The sequence below is a fragment of the Hyperolius riggenbachi genome, chromosome 7 (genome assembly GCF_040937935.1).
Source record: "Hyperolius riggenbachi isolate aHypRig1 chromosome 7, aHypRig1.pri, whole genome shotgun sequence".
NCBI lineage: Eukaryota > Metazoa > Chordata > Amphibia > Anura > Hyperoliidae > Hyperolius > Hyperolius riggenbachi.
This window is the reverse complement of record NC_090652.1, coordinates 194431501-194454060: the sequence shown is the minus strand read 5'-3', so window position 1 is coordinate 194454060 and position 22560 is coordinate 194431501. Positions and strand designations below refer to the sequence as shown.

Sequence of the window (22560 nt, the reverse complement as noted above, 5' to 3'; positions counted from 1 at the left end):
TCCGTGCCTTTTGACGGATCGCTCCTGGGATGCAGTAAGCACTGGGTGTGACTCTGAATTTCAGACCCCTCCATGATTTCTAAGTGGGAGAACTTCCAAAATTGCAAGGTGTTCAAATACTTATGTTCCTCACTGTATGCCTGAGGCAAAATAGAAATTAACCTATAAAAGTCCTCCCCAAAAAGTTTCCTCACTTCTATATAAACCATCACATATACTTTATTGAATCATGATAAATTATGCATATAGAAAAACATTAAAATACACATATATCGCGGCATATAAAGATGCAATTTTTCTCCCCCAAAAAAGGGAAGAAAGTCCCTGCGTCTTGTATGCCAAGTACAGGGAGCCCATGACTTATGAACGCTGGGCAATGCAAACCACCGACCCGCTGTGATGTTGGGGACAGCCTGCATTGTCTCCATGTGTCCTCCACTCCCCCTTCCCTTCCGTGTATTAAACACACGCAGCGGCAGCATGGCTCAACTGATCCATCTGTTCCAGTGGCGATCACAGACCTTTCCTCTCCCGAACTGCTCCACCAGTGCTGGCTTGTGCAGATTGCGTCATCAGCAGAAGCCGGCGGGAGTGGAGAGATCTGTGATCGCCGCTGGATCAGGTGAGACACAAGGGGGAACAGAACCGACACACATGGGGGAGATGAGGGAGATTGGAGCGGAGGTGCATGAAAACTGTGAGAGACAGCGTTAAGGGCCTTTTTCCACTACACAGCTGAATTGCAAATTCGCAATCGCTAGTGATTTTTAAATCGCTAGGGTTGCTACTTTATTATAGAAATCGTGAGAAGTATTTTCCACTATAGTGATTCGATTTGCCAATTGCAATTGCTTTCTGGAGTGATTTTAAGAGGGAAAATGCAATGCAAATGAAAAATCGCAATCGCTGGCGTTTGTGATTGCGATTACTAGGGGAAAAGGGTCCTTAACCTCCTTAGCGGTATGCCCGACACTGTCGGGCATACCGCTGTCTGTTCTCAGGAGTGCCCCAGGCTGAATAAATGTGCAGTAATAGCTGCAAAACATTCAGCTAACACTAGGCTAGCTGGTAAAATTTTCCGGCACCCCCTGGATCCTCCGCGATACCCCCCGTTAATACATTGCACTGCTTGGATCCAGCGATTGCGCAGCCTCCTTGCACAGCTTCGGTCTCTCTATGGGGAGGATCGGGTTTGCGCATGACGTCGGCAACGTCATGTGCGATCCTCCCCATAGTGAAGACCGGAGCTGTCCGGGGAAGGCTGCGTAGATCGCTGGAGCCAGGCTGGGTAATGTATAAACTGGCTGGATCGGAGGGTGCTGGACACTTTTACTAGCTAGCCTAGTGCTAGCTGAAGGTTTTGCAGCTATTACTGCACATTTATTCACCCTAGGGCACAAAGTTACATAACCTCCTGAGCGGCATATCGCTCAGGAGGTTCAAGAAGAAAAAAATCGGGAAATTAAATTGTATGACTTTTAAGGAATTATATTTGTATTGCACTGCTGCTAACAAGCATTTGAACACCTGAGAAGATAATGTTAATATTTGGAACATAAGCCTTTGTTTGCAATTCCTGTAGTTCTTGACCAGTTTTGCACACAATGCAACAGGGATTTGGGCCCATTCCTCCACATAGATCTCCTCTAGATCTGTCCGGTTTTGGGGCTGAGCAACATGGAGTTTCAGCTCCCTCCAAAGATTTCCTATTGGATTTAGGTCTGGAGAATGGCTAGGCCACTCTGGAACCCTTGATTTGCTTCTTACTGAGCCTCTCCTTGGTTATCCTAGATTTGTGCTTCGCGTCATTGTCATGTTGGAAGACCTAGCCATGACCCATATTCAATGCTCTGACTATGGGAAGGAGGTTGTTGCTCAAAATCTCACAATACGTGACCCCATTCATCCTCTCCTTAAAGAGGAACTCCAGTGAAAATAATGTAATTAAAAAAATGCTTCATTTTTACAATAATTATGTATAGATGATTGTCAGTGTTTGCCCATTGCAAAATCTTTTAAATCCCTGATTTACATTCTGACATTTATTACATGGTGACATTTTTAATGTTGGCAGGTGATGTAGCTGCTGCATGCTTTGTTGGCAGTTGAAAACAGCTGTAAACAGCTATTTCCCACAATGCAACAAGGTTCACAGACAGGAAACTGCCAGGAGTACCACGTTCCTCAGAGTTTCTTGTGGGAGGGGTTTCACCACACAATCAGTCATACAGCGCCCCCTGATGGTCTGTTTGTGAAAAGGAATATATTTCTCATGTAAAAAGGGGTATTGGCTACTGATTGGGATAAAGTTCAATTCTTGGTCGGAGTTTCTCTTTAATACAGTGCAGTAGTCCTGTCACCTTCATAGAAAAGCACACCCAAAGCATGTAGTTACCACCTTCACAGTAATGATGGTAGCTTTGTAGATGAAGAGAGAAGCAGCACCAGCTCTGCTCATAGGATTTATTGTGACGATATAGGCATTACAATCATACCAGGTATGCCTTGTATGCCTGTAATGCCTATATCGTCACAATAAATCCTATGAGCAGAGCTGGTGCTCAGTCTTTCTTCATCTACAAAGCTTCTATTGAATTGACTCCTCGTGAGCACAACTCTACTAGGTGTGACATACAGGCCTTTCCTGAGCCAGCATCTAGTGCCAGCTTCTCTACTTGGTTGACAGTAATGATGGTGTTCTTGGGATGCAATTCATCCTTCTTTTCCCCTACAAACATTGTGAGTGAAGTTTAGACCAAAAAGTTCTACTTTTGTCTCATCTGACCACATGACTTTCCCCACGTCTCCTCTGAATCATCCAAGTGGTCATTTGCAAACTTCAGATGGGCCTGGACATGCGATGACTTGAGCAGGGGAACCTTTTTGTGCAATGCATGATTTGAAACCATGTCAGTGTTCTGCTGACAGTGACCTTTGAAACTGTGGCCCCAGCTCTCATAGCATTGTCCAGCTCCTCCCTTGTATTTCTGGGTTGATTCCTCACCTTTCTTATCATCGGTGATACCCCACGAGGCGAGATCTTGCATTGAGCCTAATATTATACTAAAATTAGACAATATTTCTACTAAAGTCATGTCTGATATCTAATGGTGAAAATTGGTAGAGCAGGTAACTTGAATTTTCCAGACATCTACAATTGTATGGCTAGCATAACATTTAAGAAACTTTGTATGGCTTGTCTAGCATTAATTAATGTTAAAGGGAACCTTAACTGAGAGGAATATGGATGTTTTCTTTTAAACAATACCAGTTCCTTGTCAGTCCTGCTGATCTCTTTGAGTGCAATAGTAGCTGAATCACACACCTGAAAGAAGCATGCAGCTAATCCAGTCTGACTTCAGTCAGAGCACCTGATCTGCATGCTTGTTGAGGGGCTGTGTCTAAAAGTATTAGAGACACAGGATCAGCAGGAGAGTCAGGTAACTAGTATTATTTTAAAAGGAAAAATTCATATCCTTCTCAGTTTAGGTTCCCTTTAAGCTAGCCATACATTATACCATTTTCACAAGATTTTTTTCTTCCAACCATTTGATATTACAGTCAGTATAATAAACGATCAATAAGATGAAAAACATTGCATCAACTGTCTAATTGAAATTGCAGTGAGGGTATTGTATGTACTGCCAGTTGGACAACACTACTCTACGGTGTTATTGAAATATATATTCTTATGTAGTGCTGTAAAGTATGCAATGTCTTACGAAAGTATTTACCTTTCTTGGTTTATGCTATTTTGTTGCTTTACAACCTAGAATTAAAATGGGTTTTCATCTGAATTTTATGTAATGGCCTTCAAAGTGACCTCAAGTGAGATGACGGTCTCCACTCACTACTAAAAACGCAAGCAAGAAGACAAACAAACGGTCAACTACCCTTCCCCCCCCCATTTGCCTAGCAGTTTCTGATCCACTCACCACCAAATATGAAGCAGCAGACCGGCAAAGAGGGGCAGCAGTCTGTTGCTGAGGCTAAGGAACAGTAGGTTCACATGGGTTCAGTGAAATTGATCTACTGTAGTTTAACCACTTCACCACTGAGGGATTTTTCCCCTTATGGACCAGAGCAATTTTCACCTTTTAGTGCTCCTCCCTTTCATTCGCCAATAACTTAATCACTACTAATCACAACAAAACGATCTATAGCTTGTTTTTTCGCCCCCAATTAGGCTTTCTTTGGGTGGTACATTTTGAGAATTGTTTTTTTTTTCTAAATGCATGCAACGGGAATAAGAAACCATGGGAAAAAAAATCGTTATTTCTCAGTTTTCAGCCATTATAGTTTTAAAATGATGCATTCTACCATAACGAAAACTCATGTATTTTATTTGCCCATTTGTCCCAGTTATTACACAGTTTAACCTCCCTGGTGGTGCATTTCTGTCTGGAACTATGAGTCAAAAGTGGCCCTTTTTTTTCAAGAATTTTAGACCTCCAATTCTTAAGTCAGAACTCACCAAAATATGCAAGAATAAAGGCTTGCTAGACATTCTGCATATAAATATAAATGACTAGAACACAAATTTGTTAATTAAATTTATGAATAAACTTAAAACATTGTAAAACTGTACAAATAAAGCAGGCAGAGAGTAGTCAAAGTCCAGGCCGAGGTCTGTGCAGGCAGCAGTGTATATATCTATCTCACCTAAAGTATTATTAGGAACCACCATACTAATATGGTGTTTGACCCCTTTAGCCTTCAGAACTACCTTAATTCTTCGTGGCATTGATTCAACAAGGTGCTGAAAGCATTCTTTAGAAATGTTGGCCTATATTGATAGGATAGCATCTTGCAGTTGAAGATTTGTGGGATGCACATCCAGGGCACGAAGCTCCCGTTCCATCACATCACAAAGATGCTCTATTGGATAGATATCTGGTGACTGTGGGGGCCATTTTAGTGCAGTGAACTCATTGTCATGTTCAAGAAATCAATTTGAACTGAATCGAGCTTTGTGACATGGGGCATTATCCTGCTGGAAGTAGCCATCAGAGGATGGGTACATGGTGGTCATGAATGGATGGACATGGTCAAAAACAATGCTCAGGTAGCCCGTGGCATTAAAACGATGCCCAATTGGCACTAAGGGGCCTAAAGTGTGCCAAGAAAACATCCCCCACACCATTACACCACCAGCCTGCACAGTGGTAACGAGGCATGATGGATCCATGTTCTCATTCTGTTTACGCCAAATTTTGACTATTGAGACTCATCCGACTAGGTAACATTTTTCCATTCTTCAGCTGTCCAATTTTGGTGAGCTCATGCACATTGTAGCCTCTCTTTCTTATTTGTAGTGGAGATGAGTGGTACCCGGTGGGGTCTTCTGCTGTTGTAAGCCATCCGCCTCAAGATTGTGTGTGTTGTGGCTTCACAAATGCTTTGCTGCATACCTCAGTTGTAACGAGTGGTTATTTCAGTCAACATTGCTCTTCTATCAGCTTGAATCAGTTGGCCCATTCTCCTCTGACCTCTAGCATCAACAAGGCATTTTCGCCTACAGGACTGCCGCATACTGGATGTTTTTCCCTTTTCACGACATTCTTTGTAAACTTTAGAAATGGTTGTGCGTGAAAATCCCAGTAACTAAGCAGATTGTGAAATACTCAGACCAGCCCATCTGGCACCAACAACCTTGCCACGCTCAAAATTGCTTAAATCTCCTTTCTTTTCCATTCTGACATTCAGTTTGTAGTTCAGGAGATTAACTCGGCCAGGACAGGACCACACCCCTAAATGCATTGACTCAATTGCCATGTGATTGGTTGATAAGATAATTGCATTAATGAGAAATTGGAACAGGTGTTTCTAATAATATATATATATCTATCTATCCAGTGCCCCAAACGCGGCTAGTGGTTAGCATAGAATGGTGGATAAAGCCTGAGCTATGACTGTATCAGGTGGCCAGAGGGTATGGAGATAAAATACTGGAGTGTCTACCAGGGAGATTTGATAAGTATATAGGCAACTTCACACCAGGCTTCTGGCCTCTTGTACACTACATGTGATTCGGTTGTTCAGAATAAAAAATTGGATGTATAAAAAAAAATATCAGAATTGCATGTAGTGTACAAGAGACCTCAGTCAGGGTAAGATCTAGTGATTTTTTTTTTTCTCAACGCCAAAAAGCTTGTTAAATCTAATGGTTGCAGCGGATGCTCTAAGCCAAACTGGCATGTTTGTGCCACAATTGTGTTAATGCTTTTAAAAGTGTTGTCATGGCCTCTGATGGGCATGTTTCACTCTATACGGGTGGAAGTGTCCTCTACAGTGGTATTCTTAATTCTGCAATTCGGACTCCATAGCTCAATCTGCTATAGAGATGTTTTGGTAGTTTCTGCCTTTGGCACAAAATGGATTGGGTGTTCTGGCTGACTCCTCAAAAAAAGGGATCAGCATTGAAAATTCGGATGGAGAGAAGGACCTCAAAAAAGCCAACAGATGTTAATGTGGACAAAACTGTGGAGTTGTTAAAGGCTATATGTTATTCAGAACAGATCCCAGTAGCAGTTCCCTTTCTGTCTTTGGGAAAGCAGTTTTAAGGGCTTTCCCAGTGCATCGATCCCCAAATCAGTTACCTCAAGCCAGTTGCACAAAACAGAATGTAAGCGGTTTTGTCCAAGGTCTTTCAAGAGGCGTTTTACCTTTGAGTAGGATGAACAATGTTGGACGCCTAGTTGTTGCAGTATTCCTAAAATGAAGACCTATCCTTTGAGGATGCAGAGTTTCTATGAACAGGAGCGCAGAAGCTGTGTTGGGAGGCTATAGCTTTTGCTCTCGGACCAGCATAACCTGCAGTTTAAATTCCAGGATAAAGAGTCTTAATCATCGACGGTCAAGAATAACTCCTGAGTGGATACTTCTATCCCTACCGATTATGGCTAATGCTATTGCTTTTGTAGCGGATGCTGCAACAGTCTTTGAGATCTGCAGTGCAGTCTATGGCTGTTTGCCTCAGAAACTAAGATGGTGATCTCATAACTAAAGTGGTTTGTGTTCTTTTTATTGGTGACCTGGTACTTGGTCCTCAACATGGAGAAGTGTTGAATAGGTCAGCAGAGAACGGGACCAAATTCCAAATCTAAAATTTAATGCCAATAAACTGTTGTTTTTTTTCACCCTACTGCTATCTATTAAAGGCCTTGACTGTTTGATCATGGTGGTTAATAACTAGGTGGACACACCCCCACACAATCTTAGGATTTGCACAGGGTTATTCCCCACACTCCTTCCTCGCTGCGATTTATGTTTATAATGAATGTTATTGCGATTATAGTTGGTTGAACACTGTATATAAACAGGAGCCCTGGAGGAGCATTAAACAGTTGCGTCCATAAATATTTAGACATTTTTTTTTTTTTTTCTAATTTTGGTTCCTATCATTACCACAATTTATAAATTAAACAAATCAGATGCAGTTAAAGTGCAGACTTTCAGCTTTAATTCAGTAGGGTAAATAAAACCTGTTGCATAAAAATGTGAGGCAGTTTTTTTTTTTAATGATCCTCTCATTTCAGGGGCTCAAAAGTAATTGGACAAATTAAATAGCTGGAAATAAAATGTTAATTTATAATACTTGCAGGGGTGTAACTAGACTTAAAGGACCACTGTTGCGCAAATCGTAAAATGTAAAATACATGTAAACGCATACAGATAAGTACTAACCGAACCAACAGATTTTGGACTAGCCCATCTCCTCATGGGGGATTCTTAGGGTTTTGTTTATGTTGAAAAATGCTTAGTGATTGGTAGTTGTAATGGTAGTCCAACTGATGAAAAAGTGTGCAGCAAGACTGGCCTGCATCATTGTATAAAACCTTTTCAGGGGATGTCTTTATAAAGCGTTAAAAGCCTTGCTGAGAATCCCCCATGGAGAGATGGACTAGTCCAAAATCTGTTGGTTCTGTGAGTTTTCTGCTACCTACTATAAGTGACAGTAACATATGAGAAAAGTAATTTATGGCTCATTTTACTCTGGAAGAAACCTACAGTGGGATGCGAAAGTTTGGATAACCTTGTTAATCGTCATGATTTTCCTGTGTAAATTGTTGGCTGTTACGATAAAAAATGTCAGTTATATCATATAGGAGACACACACAGTGATATTTGAGAAGTGAAATGAAGTTTATTGGATTTACAGAAAGTGTGCAGTCATTGTTTAAAGAAAACCTGTAACTAAAAAAAGTTACCCTGGGGGAAGCCTCCAGATCCTATCGAGGCTTCCGCCATCCTCCTGTGTCCCACGGCAGTCTCGCTGTGCCCCTCCGAACAGCAGGGGATGTAAATATTTACCTTCCCGTCTCCAGCGCAGGCACAGTATCGGCTCTCCGCTCAGAGATAGGCGGAAATAGCCGATCGCTGTCGGTTCGATCTACTACACAGGCGTAAGTCTCCTGCGCCTGCGTAGTAGAGCTGACCCGACCGAGATCGGCTATTTCCATGCTGAGAGCTGCAACAGCGCCACCCGCTGGAGCCAGGGAAGGTAAATATAGCAAGCCATGTGAGGCTTGTCGAGCAAGGATTGCGGGACACTTTGGGGGAGCCAGCACTGGATTGCCTGCAGCTACAGGGATGTGGGAAGCCTCATTGAGACCCTGAGGCTTCCCCCTCCCAAAGTAAGTATCCCCCAGGGGAATTTTTTTTTTTATATACAGGGTCTCTTTAAAGGAAACCTAAACTGAGGATATGGATTTTTTTTCTCCTGCTGATCCTGTGTCTTTAATACTTTTATCCACAGCCCCTGAACAAGCATGCAAATCAGGTGCTCTGACTGAAGTCAGACTGGGTTAGCTGCATGCTTGTTTCAGGTCTGTGATTCAACCACTACTGCAGCCAAAGAGATTAGCAGGACTGACAAGCAAATGGTATTGTTTAAAATGAAACATCCATATCCCTCTGTTTAGGTTCCCTTTAATCAAAATTAGGCAAGTGCATACATTTGGGCACCACAAAAAAGAAATGAAATCAATATTTAGTAGATCCTCCTTTTGCAGAAATTACAGCCTCTAAATGCTTCCTGTAGGTTCCAATAAGTCTGGATTCTGGTTGAAGGTATTTTGGACCATTCCTCTTTACAAAACCTCTCTAGTTCATTCAAGTTTGATGGCATGGACAGTTCTCTTTAACTCACACCACAGATTTTCAATTATATTCAGGTCTAGGGACTGAGGTGGCCATTCCAGAACGTTGTACTGTACTTGATCCTCTGCATGAATGCCTTAGTAGATTTTGAGAAGTTTTTAGGGTCATTGTCTTGTTGAAAGATCCAGCCCCGGCGCAGCTTCAGCTTTGTCACTGATTCCTGGACATTGGTATCCAGAATCTACTGATACTGAATGGAATCCATGCATCCCTCACCTTTGACAAGATTCCCAGTCCCTGCACTGGCCACACAGCCCCACAGCCTGATGGATCCACCACCATATTTTACTGTAGCTAGCAGGTGTTTTTCTTGGAATGCTGTATTTTTCCTCCATGCATAATACCCCTTGTTATGCCCAAATAACTCAATTTTAGTTTCATCAGTCCAGAGTACCTTATTCTAAAATGAAGTTGGCTTTTTCAAATGTGCTTTAGCCTCTGCTTGTGCTGTACATCGCTCTCGCATACAGCATCTCCTTGTGTAAAGTGCGCCGAATGGTTGAACGATGCGCAGTGACTTCCTCTGCAGCAAGATGTGATGATTTTGGTCTTTGGGGTTGGTCTGTGGGTTGACTCTGACTGTTCTCACCATCCATCGCTTCTGTTTATCCGAGATTTTTTTTGGTTTGCCACTTTGAGCCTTAACTTGAACTGAGGCTGTGGTCTTCCATTTCCTCAATATGTTGCTAACTGTGGAAACAGACAGCTGAAATCTGCGACTGCTTTCTGTATCCTTCTCCCTAATCCATGATGGTGAACAATCTTTGTCTTCAGGTCATTTGAGAGTTGTTTTGAGACCCCCTTGTTGCTACTCTTCAGAGATGATTAAGAGGAAAACTTACAATTGACACCCTTAAGTACTCTTTCTCATAATTGCATTGAATTGAGTATGTAGGTCAGGGGTCACTGAGCTTACCAAGCCAATTTGAATTCCAATAATTAGTTCTAAAGAATCAATAAAAGGACAACGGTGCCCAAATGTATGCACCTGCCTAGTTATATTTAAACCGTTATTGTGCACTTTCTGTAAATCCAATAAACTTCATTTTACTACTCAAATATCACTGTGTGTGTCTCCTATATGATATATTTAACTGACATTTTTATCGTAACAACCGATTTATACAGGAAAATCATGACCATTAACAAGGTTTCCCAAACTTTCGCATCCCACTGTACTTATTTGTATACTGGTATGTTTACACATTTTACAATTTTTCACGATAGTGGTCCTTTAACAGGGCCCTCTTGCAAAAATGATAGCATGGGGCCCCCTCGGTCCCCGAACCCCATGCAGGTCACGTGATCAGGAGTCGGCGAATGGCAGCAGATATTGTTCTGCTGTTAGAGTCTGAAGTGAATTTTTTTTAAATCAATTACATTTATATAAAGCACGGTACTTATCCGTTAACCGGGCGCATCCTCTAGGTGGCGTCAAAACTCCACCAGAGTTGCATCTTTCCCTACTATCCATGTCGGCCTGGAGGGGGAATAGTAATTAGCGCCACCTGCCGGATGCGCCCGGCTAACGGATAAGTACCTAAAGCACTTTTAGGATGCTGTTCCCCCGCTAATCAGAGCCCTTAAGTTTTTGTTTTATTACATTTTTAAAAAACCCAGGACTTCCTAGATAAAATGGCTGCAACCCCTCTTCCTGTTTCCCAGCACATCCCATATAAATATAAATCATAAAGCTAATAGTATATATTTTTCCAGCCTTTTCACTCCCCTGTGTACTTCATGTCCTTCTAGTGTACACAGGAGAGTCCAGCGCTGTGGAATGAAGCTTCTCCCTTTCTGCAGCAGCTGTATGACTCACTCGCTCTGTGTGAGGAGTCTGAGTGACAGGCATGGGGGAGCAATAATTATGACAGAGTGAACAGAGGGGCGGGGAGAGGCAGAGATCGACACACCAAGAGGCAGAGTTACTACAGACAGCTCTGCCTCCTCCTGTCCCTGCAAGGCAGCAAAATCTGCGACCAGTAAAGTCGTATGATTTTGCCTGCCTATTTCAGGGGCATAAACAACTCGTTTTTTTCACCCGGAATTCGTTAATTCTGCTTGGCTCATGACGATAAAGTTGAGCCAAGTAAAAAAAACTGGTAAAAAAAAAAGACTTCGGTGTCTCTTTAAGCAGCGTCTGGAAGCAGGAAAAATTACACATGCTCCTGCACAGTTTTTGTGTGTGAACAGGGAGGTTCTTTTGCTAATTGGCTGCACTTGTGGTTAAAGGGACACTATGGCGCAAACATTTTAAATTTAAAATATGTGCAAACATAAACAAATAAGTACCGGTAAGTTTTTCCAGAGTAAACTGAGCCATAAATTACTTTTCTCCTAAGTTGCTGTCACTTACAGTAGGCAGTAGAAATCTGGCAGAAGCGACAGGTTTTGGAATAGTTCATCTCTTCATAATGGATTCTCAGCAAGGCTTTTATTCTTTATAAAGATATTCCCTAAAAAGGATTTAAACAATGATGCTGGCCAGCTTCCCTGCTCGCTATGCAGTTTTTTTGGCAGTGGGACAGAGCAACTGCTATTCACCAAGTGCTTTTGAAAATAAATCCCTGAGAATCCTCTATGAAGAGATGGACTAGTCCAAAACCTGTTGCTTCTGCCAGATTTCAACTACCTACTGTAAGTGACAGCAACATAGGAGAAAAGTAATGTATGGCTCATTTTACTCTGGAAATAATGTACTTCTTATTTGTAAATGTTTGCACATACTTTAAATTTTACCGTTTTTCGCCATAGTGCCCCTTTAAGGAGAGGGAGGACGATGGCAGGGATCGCAGGGGTGATTGTTACGCCCATGAATACTTGATTGAAAACCCTTTGCTGGCGATGACAACCTGAAGTCTTGAACTCATAGACCTCACCAGATGCTATGTTTCCTCCTTTTAATGCTCTGCCAGGCCTTTACATCAGCAGCTTTCAGTTGGTGTTTGTGGACCTCTCCCTCCGAAGTTTAGTCTTCAGCAAGCGAAATACATGCTCTATTGCGTTAAGATCAGGTGACTTCGCCATTCAAGAATTTTCCACTCTTGTGCTGCTTGGCTGTATGTTTTGAGTCATTGTCCATCTGTATCATGAAATGCCACCCAATCAATTTAACTGGAATTGAGCAGACAGTATGTCTCTGAACACCTCCGAATTAATTCAGTTGCTTCTGTCCATCATCAATAAACCCTAGTGTCCCAGTGCTCCTGGCACCCATGCATCACACTGCCTCCACCGTGTTTTACAGATTGTGTGGTATGCTTTGGATCAGGGGTCCCCAACCTTTTCGGACCCGAGGACCGCTTTGATGCAAGACATTTTCTCCAAGGCCCGGCAGACCGGGATGGATAGAAATCGAGCACGCTGCTCGACGTCCCTCCGCGCCCCCCCCCCCCCTCCATAGCAACACAGCGCATAATCCGCTACTCAACTAAAACGTGTATGCAGCCCGGCCCAGAGAAGTCGACCAAGGGGATCAAATCCTGATCCCAGACGGGTGACATCAGTTGCTAGTGTGTATACAGATGAAAATGTATCCAAGAGCATAAATCAGAAAGATTTTATACTTACCTGGGGCTTCCTCCAGCCCCATACATAGGTGCGTATGCACAGAAGAGCCCAACTTGCAACCGAGCCAGATTACCGGGGTTGACTGTGGCTGAACAGAGCCACACGGGAGGACAGCAAGGGAGGCAGTGGTGCTTATGGGGCTGGAGGAAGCCCCAGGTAAGTATAAAATCTCTCTGATTCTGAAATACATGGTGCTCAAGTCAAGGCTGCCAGCAATGTGCTTCTGTTATTGTAGAAGTGGGAGCACTGAACTAACTGGAGGAGACAGTACATAAGCAGGTCAATGGCAGTACAGGGGGGTGGGGAGACACAGACCCCAGCTTATAGAATGGGATAAGCAGCACTGCTAACCAAATCCTGCTGCCAGCTGGGGGGAGACGGAGGAATAGGAGAGGGGGTTTGTCAGTCAGAGCTCTGCACTTCTTTACCTACACTTCAGAAGCAACCAGAGCAGATGGTTGCATGCTGAGTGACAGGCTGTCACTGAGGCAGCGTGTGCTGTTTGTCTGCTCTGTGCAGGGCCGGGCCGAGGCATAGGCTGGAGAGGCTCCAGCCTCAGGGCGCAGTGTAGGAGGGGGCGCAGAATTCATTCAGCTGTCATTCCTAATTGTGTATGAAGCAGAAAGAAGTAAGAAAAGGGGATACATGGCAGTGACTGCAAGCCAGATAACTAGATATTAAGGTGTTGGGGAGGTTGCGGGCCCTGTGGCGCCTCTTAGTCTAATAGCAATCAGTGTGTGATGGCTGGGGTGGCAGGGATGGAGGGGCGCACTTTGGTGTCTCAGCCTTGGGTGCTGGAGGACCTTGTCCCAGCTCTGGCTCTGTGTGCTTCTGAACCGTAGGTGAAAAAATGCAGAGCTAAACAAATCCCTTCTCCTACTGCCTGTGTCTCCTCCCAGCTCAAGCATGGCAGCTCCTCTCCCCTTCTATTCCAGTCATGGAAAGAAAGCTAAAATTACCTCGCTACTGCAGAGTTAGGACTGAGGGAATAATGGTAGCTGACTCTTCACTGTGCCGTCCTCCTCCTGGACTAGGCTGCCTCACTCTTCCAGGCTGCTTGAACTAGCCGGGTTTTGTGTGGGCATGTTTCATTGGCTGCCTCTCTCCCTTTCTTTGTGCCAGAGCCTCACTGATTGGCTGGTGGTAGGAAGGGAGGGTGGGACAGAGGAAGTGATTTGTATTGGCTCAGCCACCCGGGGACCAGCCTCTGTCTACTGGCTGAAGGTTTCCGGGTACGATCGATACATTTTTGTAAGTTACAGCCGCAGCTGCCAGTGAACCGCGGCTGCACTACAGTGAGGCAGGGGACCGCGGCCCAACACAACGTGTCCTGCGGCCCGGTATTGGGCCGCGGCCCGGTGGTTGGGGACCCCTGCTTTGGATGATGAGCTATTCTACTTTTTCTCCATACTTATTTTTTGCCATCATTGTGGTAGAGGTTGCTGTTTGTTTCATCTGTCCAAAGAATGTTTATACAGAACTGTGCTGGATTTTTTGGATGTTCTTGAGCAAAGCCCAATCTATCCTTTCTATTCTTGAGGCTTATGTGTAGCTTGCACCTTGCAGTGCACGCTCTGTATTTACTTTCAAGCAGTCTTCTCTTTATGGTAGTTTTTGATATCGACATGCCTACCCCTGGTGAGTGTTGTTCACTTGGTTGGCTGTTGTGAAGGGGTTTCTCTTCACCATAGAAATGTATTCTGCGATCATCTACCACTGTTATCTACCGTGAATATCCAGGTCTTTTGGCATTGCTCAGTTCACCACTGCTTGCTTTCTCAGGATGTACTAACTATAGATGTTGCCACTTGTAATATTGTAGTAATTTGTCGATGTATGTTTCTGGTGGTTTTTGTAGCTTAAAGGGAACCAGAGAAGGATTCTCAATAAAATATACATACCTGGGGCTTCCCCCAGCCCCCTTCCATTCTGATTGCTCCCACGGCATCCTTTTCTTTCTTTCTCCACCCCCCCATCTGTTCGCCTGCAATTAGCCTCAGCAAGTCCTCTGGTCTGGGGCCAACTACACATGCACGGCCCGGTCATGCACCTGCTCCTGCCACGTTCACATCGCCTGGGGCGTTCTGCACTTGCGCAGTACTACTGCACAGGCGCAGAACGCTCCAGGCGACGTGAATGATCGCCTGGCCGGACTGCGCATGCGCAGATTGTCACCAACCAAATTTTTGGGGGCCAGTACCAGGCAAATGCAGAGGAAGGGAGGGGATGCTGTGGGATTTATCAGGCCGGTATATCATTAGTGTCTGGTATACGCTTTATGGATGGCTTTTTTTTTTCACCTGCATGTGGAATTCCTTTGACCATGTCTGTTCTCAGTAAAATCGTCCACATGCATGCACCACACCCCAAATAGACTCCAGGGCCCTGGGTGCATATGCAATTAATTTTTTCACCTGAATTATGTCCTAGGAGATAATTTTCATCTTCTCTTTAAATTAAATTTTGAGCATTTCATAATTAAGTACCCAAAAGTTGGTGAAAAAGTACTATCCATTTTATTTTTTGTATTTTCTCGCTTGCTGATGGCTTAAAGAGAGTCTGAAGCGAGAATAAATCTCGCTTCAGACCTCATATATAGCAGGGGCATGTGTGCCCCTGCTAAACCGCCCCTATCCCGCAGCTTAACAGGGGTCCCTGATCCCCCAAATCCCCTCCGTAATGCGGGGGAGCGCTTCCTGGTTGGGGCAGGGCTAACCTCCGCAGCCCTGCCCCAAGTGCGTCTGTCAGCGCGTATCTCCGCCTCTCCCCCGCCCCTCTCAGTCTTCCTTCACTGAGAGGGGCGGGGGAGAGGCGGCGATGCGCCGCTGATAGACGTGACTGGAGGCAGGGCTGCAGCCGTTAGCCCTGCCTCCAGGAGCGACCAAGTCTGCGACCAAGTGTCGCAGTGGGGGGTTTGGGGGTGAAGGGACCCCCGTTTAGCTGCGCTATTGCAGTGGTTTAGCAGGGGCACACGCGCCCCTGCTAACTATGAGCTCTGAAGCGAGATTTATTCTCGCTTCAGAGTCTCTTTAAAAGGCATTTTATTACAAGTTGTGAAATTTATCTCCTCGGGAGAAAAAGTATGCATAAAGGCTCGTACACACACTGGATTATTAGGAACGATGGGTCCGTCAGACCCTCCCGCTGGGCGGGCGTTCCAGTGACAGTCCAGCGTGTGTACAGTCAGTCTGCAGACTGATAAGGCTGTTTCTGAACGATCCGCCGGGCGGATCGTTCAGAAACAGCCTTATCAGTCTGCAGACTGACTGTACACACGCTGGACTGTCTACTGAAAACCCGCCCAGTGGGAGGTGCCGACGGACCCGTCGTTGCCTGCAGTCAGGCGTGTGTACGAGCCTTAAGGCTCAGGCCTTTTATCTGCTAAATAGATAAGACTTGCCCACAAACTGGCCTTTGTCAATTGACCAATTACTTTTTAGCCCCTGAATAGAAGGGATTGTGTTAAAAAATGCTTTAGTTGCCTTACATTTTTATACAATAGTTTTGTTCACCACACTGAATTTAAGCTGAAAGTCTGTTCTTCAAAGGCAGCTGCAAGGTGGAAATATACTCCCCTCCAGAGTGAAGCTGACGGCATGTTTGTCAGGGAAATCCTAGTTCTCATAGGAGAGAAAGTCCTGCAGCCAATGGAAATCCAGCTGAAAAGGTAAAACCCCTCCCATCCATATTTCAAGCACTTTGATTCAGACAAGAGAAAAGTGCTCTACAAATGTTAACGTTATTATCTACTAGCTGATGGCCTGGGATTGCCCGGTTATGTATTTGGCTGGTGTTGGCTCTGCCAACTTTTTCTAACCCTAACGCACAGTTACTCAATGACTTAGTTTGTGAGATTTGCGGTTTTTGGCGTCAATAATTTGCATTGAAATGAAACAAATCTGACTGGCTCCACCCCCTTTTCTGAATTTGAGCCCCAGTCACCCAATGGCCAACTGTACCAGGTTTGAGGTTTGTGCCATTAACATTGCAAGAATGACAGCAATGAAATTATCCCCTTGAAAATCAATAGGTGAATTTTGATTGGCTTTTGTACGCTCCACCCACTTTTCTGAATATTAACCACTTCAGCCTATCTGGACGGATATATTCGTCCAGATAGGCTGCACTAACTGCTGCTGGCCGGGTGCGCTCTCGACTCCTTCCGCTGCCCCGGAGATCAATGAATGGGAACACAGGTCCCATTGATTGATCTGTGTCTGCGTGTGAAAAACCGACGGCTTCTCTGAAAAGCCGCAATTTTTTTTTGTGTGTCACATCATCCCTTTGGTTCCTGTAAGCGAGAGCTCTCGCTTACAGGATGAATTGCCAAAAAATCACTGTGGCCAAATAGTAAAACTACATCTACTTATATTTTTTTTTCAAAAATATATACAATCAAATAAGTTTAAAAGTATCTTTTTACCTCCCCACTCCAAAAAAAAAACAAAAAACCAAATCACATTTTTAATTAAAAAAAAAAAATACAAAAAATTACAATAAAAAAAACAGTTACCTAGGGGTCTGAACTTTTTTAATATGCATGTCAGAGTATAGTACTATAATTCTTTTAAATTATAAGGCTTGTAAATAGTGATGGAAGCAAATTGAAAAAATGCACCTTTATTTCCAAATAAAATATTGATGCCATACATTGTTATAGGGACATAAATCAAGTGGTGTAATAACCGGGACAAATGGGCAAATAAAATACGAGGGTTTAAATTATGGTAGCATATAATTTTAAAGCTATAATGGCTGAAACTGAGAAATAATAATTTTTTCCATTTTTTTTTTCTTAATACTACCATTAAAATACATTTAGAAAAAAATAAATCTTAGCAAACCAAGCCTAATTGGTGGCGGAAAAAATAAAGTATATATTAATTGATTGTGATGAGTAGTGATAAAGTTATTGGTGAATGAATGGGAGGTGAACATTGCTCAGGTGCATAAGGTGAAACACTGAAGGCTGAAGTAGTTAATCCCAGTTACCCTGTGACCAACTATGCAAAGTTTGTGAACCCTACCTTTAACAGTGTAAGAATGGCTGCAGTTTATATTTTCCCAGTAAAATTTGTATGTCTCTGCCCACTTCTTGGTTATGGGGATAAAAAGTATCCTATACGTTATTCCAGGTAATGTACTGTGTGTGTGCCAAATTTCATTCCAATCCTTTCAGCCATTGTTGCGTGATTAACACACATCCAAACTTTCATATTTATAATATTAGTGAGATTAAATTGTTTGCAATTTCTATATCATAAACTATAAAATGACAGCATTATGACCTATTTAATATAGGGGATACCCAGTTAGGTAATAGAAAATTGACAGTATTTTGTGTAATGGGGCATATTGAACCTGAAGGTCATCACAAATATTACTTTTTTTTTTTTTTTTTTTTTGCTTTTGTATATGTTTTATATCCATCAGTTATGTGTTAAGGTTTATGTTTTGTTTGTTTTTTTTACCTGAGTGAATATTTGAAAACAGTTATTTTCTTTATTACAGGGATTCTGATAGATCCTTAGATATATTTGATGAAAAACTACACCCGTTAACGGTAAGATGCAGCCAAGTGAATTTGTGGTAATAAGTGTAGCTGAAGTGAGGTACAATTTTATTGCTTTGTGTGTGTATGTACACATTTATTTATGTATATTTGTCGTCCAGAAACTAACAGTTTGCTTGTATCTGAAATGCAAGATATTCTTTCAGTGTAATTGTAAAGGTACATCTAACGATTCGACCAATAGACAAATCGCTCTGATTAAATCTGATTAGAGAGAGATCTGTCAGCTGCCCACACACAGCATGCCGGAGGTTTTGCCATGTTTGATGCTAATACCGATCTCGCTCACCGTTACTACTGTGCACCGGATTGATCACCACGGCCCGACATTTTCAGTGTGCCTGATCGATTCATGCGACCAATGTCTGCCCGAAATTGGTCACATTGTCGATTAGGCATGCTCATAGCAGCACCGATTTTCATCTGATTTGATTATTATGGTCAAGAGATGTATGGCCACCTTTATTCTTTCAGTGTAATTGTAACTTGCATCCATCCAATTAATGTCTTCTAATGTCATTTGTTGCGTGACTGCAGAACACCGGTAACTACTTGTTCAGCAGCATTAAAGGAACCCTGTACAGAGAATAAAAATGTAATCTGGATTTACCTGGGGCTTCCTCTAGCCTCCTCATAACCCGCGTTGTCCCTCGGCATCCTCTGGGTCCCCTCTGTACTCCCGCTCGTGGGTCCGGTAGCATGCGGCTTGGCCGGGAGTCATGTGTGCCAGGCCCATCTGTGCGCCCAGGTGAATCACGCACCCATCATCGTGAGCTTTCTGTGCATGCGAATAAGCCACACTTGTGCAGAGCACTCATGGTAACGGGCACATTATGAAGCCGGGGGCGCACAAACAGTCCATGCATACGCAGTTGCGCACAACTCATGGCCAAGTTGCATGCTACTGGAGCAGCCATCAGGTGAATGGGGGGGCCCAGAGGATGCCAAAGGAACCCCGTGGGCTACTCTTTAATCGACTGGTACAGGACAGTCAAAGAGGAACTGCAGTGAAAATAATGTAATAAAAGTGTTCAGGTTTTACGATAATTTGCACCCTATCTTTTCCACCAATCCTCTCCTTTCTAATCTCATGACTTTGTGGGAATATCCCAAACCTTACTTTGGCTTGGCTGACTTTACCTAATAGCCTAATCGCCAATATGCTCTCATACATCTTTATCAATATCATTGTCTTCCAGATATGTTTAAATGTATACTTTATCATTCTGCTGTATCTCTAGATGTCAATCATATTCTGGCTTAGTCATTGGTAATTTTGTCTTGACCATGTTCTAGCGTTCTGTTTTTCATAAAATTTTGTATTATCTTTATCTTGCAAACAAAAATTTAATTGTGAAAAAAAAGTTACGATAATTTATAAATTATTTAGTCAGTGTTTGCCCATTGTAAAATCTTTCCTCTCCCTGATTTACATTCTGAAATTTATCGCATGGCAACATTTTTACTACTGGCAGGTTATGTCTGTGGAAAGAGATGCTGCTTTTTTGACAGTTGGAAACAGCTGTTCTTCCCAACAATGTAACAAGGCTCCCACAGTGTGATATCAGCACCATGCTCCTGACATCACACTGTGGAAGGGGTTTAACCACAATATCGGCCACACAGACCCCTCCCCCCCCCCATAAACTATTCGAGAGAAGGTAAAGATTTGTTGTGGGGAAGGGGGAATCGGCTACTGATTAGGCTGAAGTTCAATCCTTGGTTACAGTTCCTCTTTAACCTCCTTGCCGGTTAAATTCACGCCGGCAAGGAGGCAGCGCAGAATTTTTTTTTTCTTTTTTAAATCATGTAGCGAGCCCAGGGCTCGCTACATGATAGCCGCTGAGCGGCGGCATCCCCCCACCCACTCTGATCGCCTTCGGCGATCAGAGTAAGCAGGAAATCCCGTTCAGAACGGGATTTCCTGAAGGGCTTCCCCGGTCGCCATGGCGACGGACCAGGATGACGTCACAGACGTCATGGACGTCGGGACGTCATAGAAATCCCGATCCACCCCTCAGTGCTGCCTGGCACTGATTGGCCAGGCTGCGCGGGGGGGCGGGTAGCGGCGAATCGGCGGGTGGCGGCGGCGATCGCGTACCACACGCAGCTAGCAAAGTGCTAGCTGCGTTTAGGGGGAAAAAAATTATGCAAATCGGCCCAGCGGGGCCTGAGAAATCCTCCTGCGCAGGTTACCCTGAGCTGAGCTCGGGATAACCGGCAAGGAGGTTAAGCATTTTTACTGCACCACTCCCTCCTCAATAAAAGAAGCGAGCCTGACAGCCATTTTACAGTCTGTCTAGGGTCCGTGAACTACAAAGAGTTCTTCCTACACAAACTGGGGATCCCTAAAGTCCATTTCTTATCATGTTGTAATCTTTTGTTGTGGTGTGTAGCTAGCTTATAGTACACCATCCATGTGGTGTGTGGCTAAGTCGCTGTTACAGCCCATCACTGTAACAAAGTGACTGAATATCCACACTGTAAAAAATGGTGTCACCTGACACTGTCACTCAAAGAATACAAAGTCACTGCCTTTGTAGTGTAGTATTAGGCTCGCACTGCACAAGCAGGTATTTAGTTATTTTTCTGCGTTTACACATTTAAAAAAGCCTCTGCGTAAACTATGTATGTAAATCTGCCATGCTACTGTCTGTATTTGGACAGTTTTTGGCACCTTTTTAAAAGAAATTGATCCTGCAAATATTCCCTGAAGGATTTGAAAGTTTGCTTGCCATTAAAGTCAATGGGACCCTTTCATTGTCCCAGAAGTCTTTTCTAAAGATGAAGCACAACAAAGCCTGCAATTTGGCAAAGACAAGCCAACTAAGGACATGACTTGCTGGAACCATGTCCAGTGGTCTGTAGAGACCAAAAGAAACGTAATTGATTTCTATGGTGTCAAGCATGTGTGGCAACGAACAGGTAAGGGGTACAAAGTCAAGTGTGTATGCCTATAGTCAAGATTGTTGGTGGGAGTGTCATTGCTTGGGGCTGCATGAGAGCTGCTGGCACTGGGGAGCTACAGTTCACTGAGGGAACCATGAATGCCAACATGTACTGTGACATATTGAAGCAGAGCATGATTTCCCCCCCCCCCCCCCCTTTCCTTTGGAAACTAAGCCACAGGGCAGTATCTCAACATAAACATAACGATCCCAAACACCCTCCAAGACAACCACTGCCTTTCTAAGTAAGTCAGGGTAAGGACTCTTTCACACCAATAATCACAAAATGCAATTGCAAATGTGTTTTGCATTTCACATTCCTTGACTTACAATATGTTGGCCTCAATTGAAACGCTGGAAAAATGAAACCGAACTACGCTTGCATTTTTAGAAAATCGCAAATGCATTCTGTAGGAATGCATTTCCACCGTTCCAATTGAAACTTTACTGTGTTTACATTTGTAAAATAGCAAGCCTTTTCAAAAACTAAACGGAAAGCAGCTGGTGTGAAAAAAACGCAAATGCATTTTGCGATTTTTCACTGTTGGCCTCAATCGAAACATTGGACTACGATTGCCTTTTTAGAAAATTGGAAATACATTCAGTGTGAGTGCATTCCTAAGAATCCCATTGCGTACTTGTGTTTGGAAAAATCGCACACCTTTTCAAAAACCAAACGGAATGCAGCCAGTGTGACAGGGCCCTAAAGGTGCTGGACTGACCAAGCAAGTCTCCAGACCTAAACCCTATTGAACATCTGTGAAGCATCCTCAAATGGAAGGTGGGGGTGTTCAAGGTCTCTAACATCCACCAGCTCTGTAATGTTTTCATAGAGGGGTGGAAGAGGATTCCAATGGCAACCTTTGAAGCTCTAATGAACTCCATGCCCTAGAGCAGGCTTTTTCAACCAGGGTTCCCTGGAACCCCAGGGTTCCTTGAGGACTCTGCAGGGGTTCCTTGGCATTTTCCCCATCGTGGGGGAAGTATAATAAAGCACATAATAATAGGTGGTAGTGTAACAAGAAGCACTAAATTGGGGGCTCAGGAGACAGTATAATGAGTGGCAGTGTAATGGGGGTAGTGAAATAAACAGCCACACATACTTTTAAAGGAGAACTGTAGTGAGAGGTATATGGAGGCTGCCATATTTATTTCCTTTTAAGCAATACCAGTTGCCTGGCAGCCCTGCTGATCTATTTGGCTGAAGAAGTGTCTGAATCACACCAGGAACAAGCATGCAGCTAATTTTGTCATATCTGTCAAAATTGTCAAATTGTCATCTGCTGTATGCTTGTTCAGGGGCTATGG

At 43.5% G+C, this 22560-nt stretch overlaps 1 protein-coding gene across 4 annotated transcripts in view; it reads left to right on the top strand.

The window, feature by feature from the left end:
- CCNYL1 (cyclin Y like 1) overlaps window positions 1–22560 on the top strand; it is a 204327-nt gene that overhangs the window by 139155 nt on the left and 42612 nt on the right. For 3 of the 4 annotated variants that reach the window (XM_068244968.1, XM_068244966.1, XM_068244965.1), the window contains one exon: window positions 18244–18295. In XM_068244968.1, the coding sequence (XP_068101069.1) occupies window positions 18244–18295 (52 nt within the window). Of the gene's footprint in view, window positions 1–16280; window positions 16400–18243; window positions 18296–22560 lie in introns of all 4 variants that reach the window. The other variant, XM_068244967.1, reaches the window with a different exon arrangement.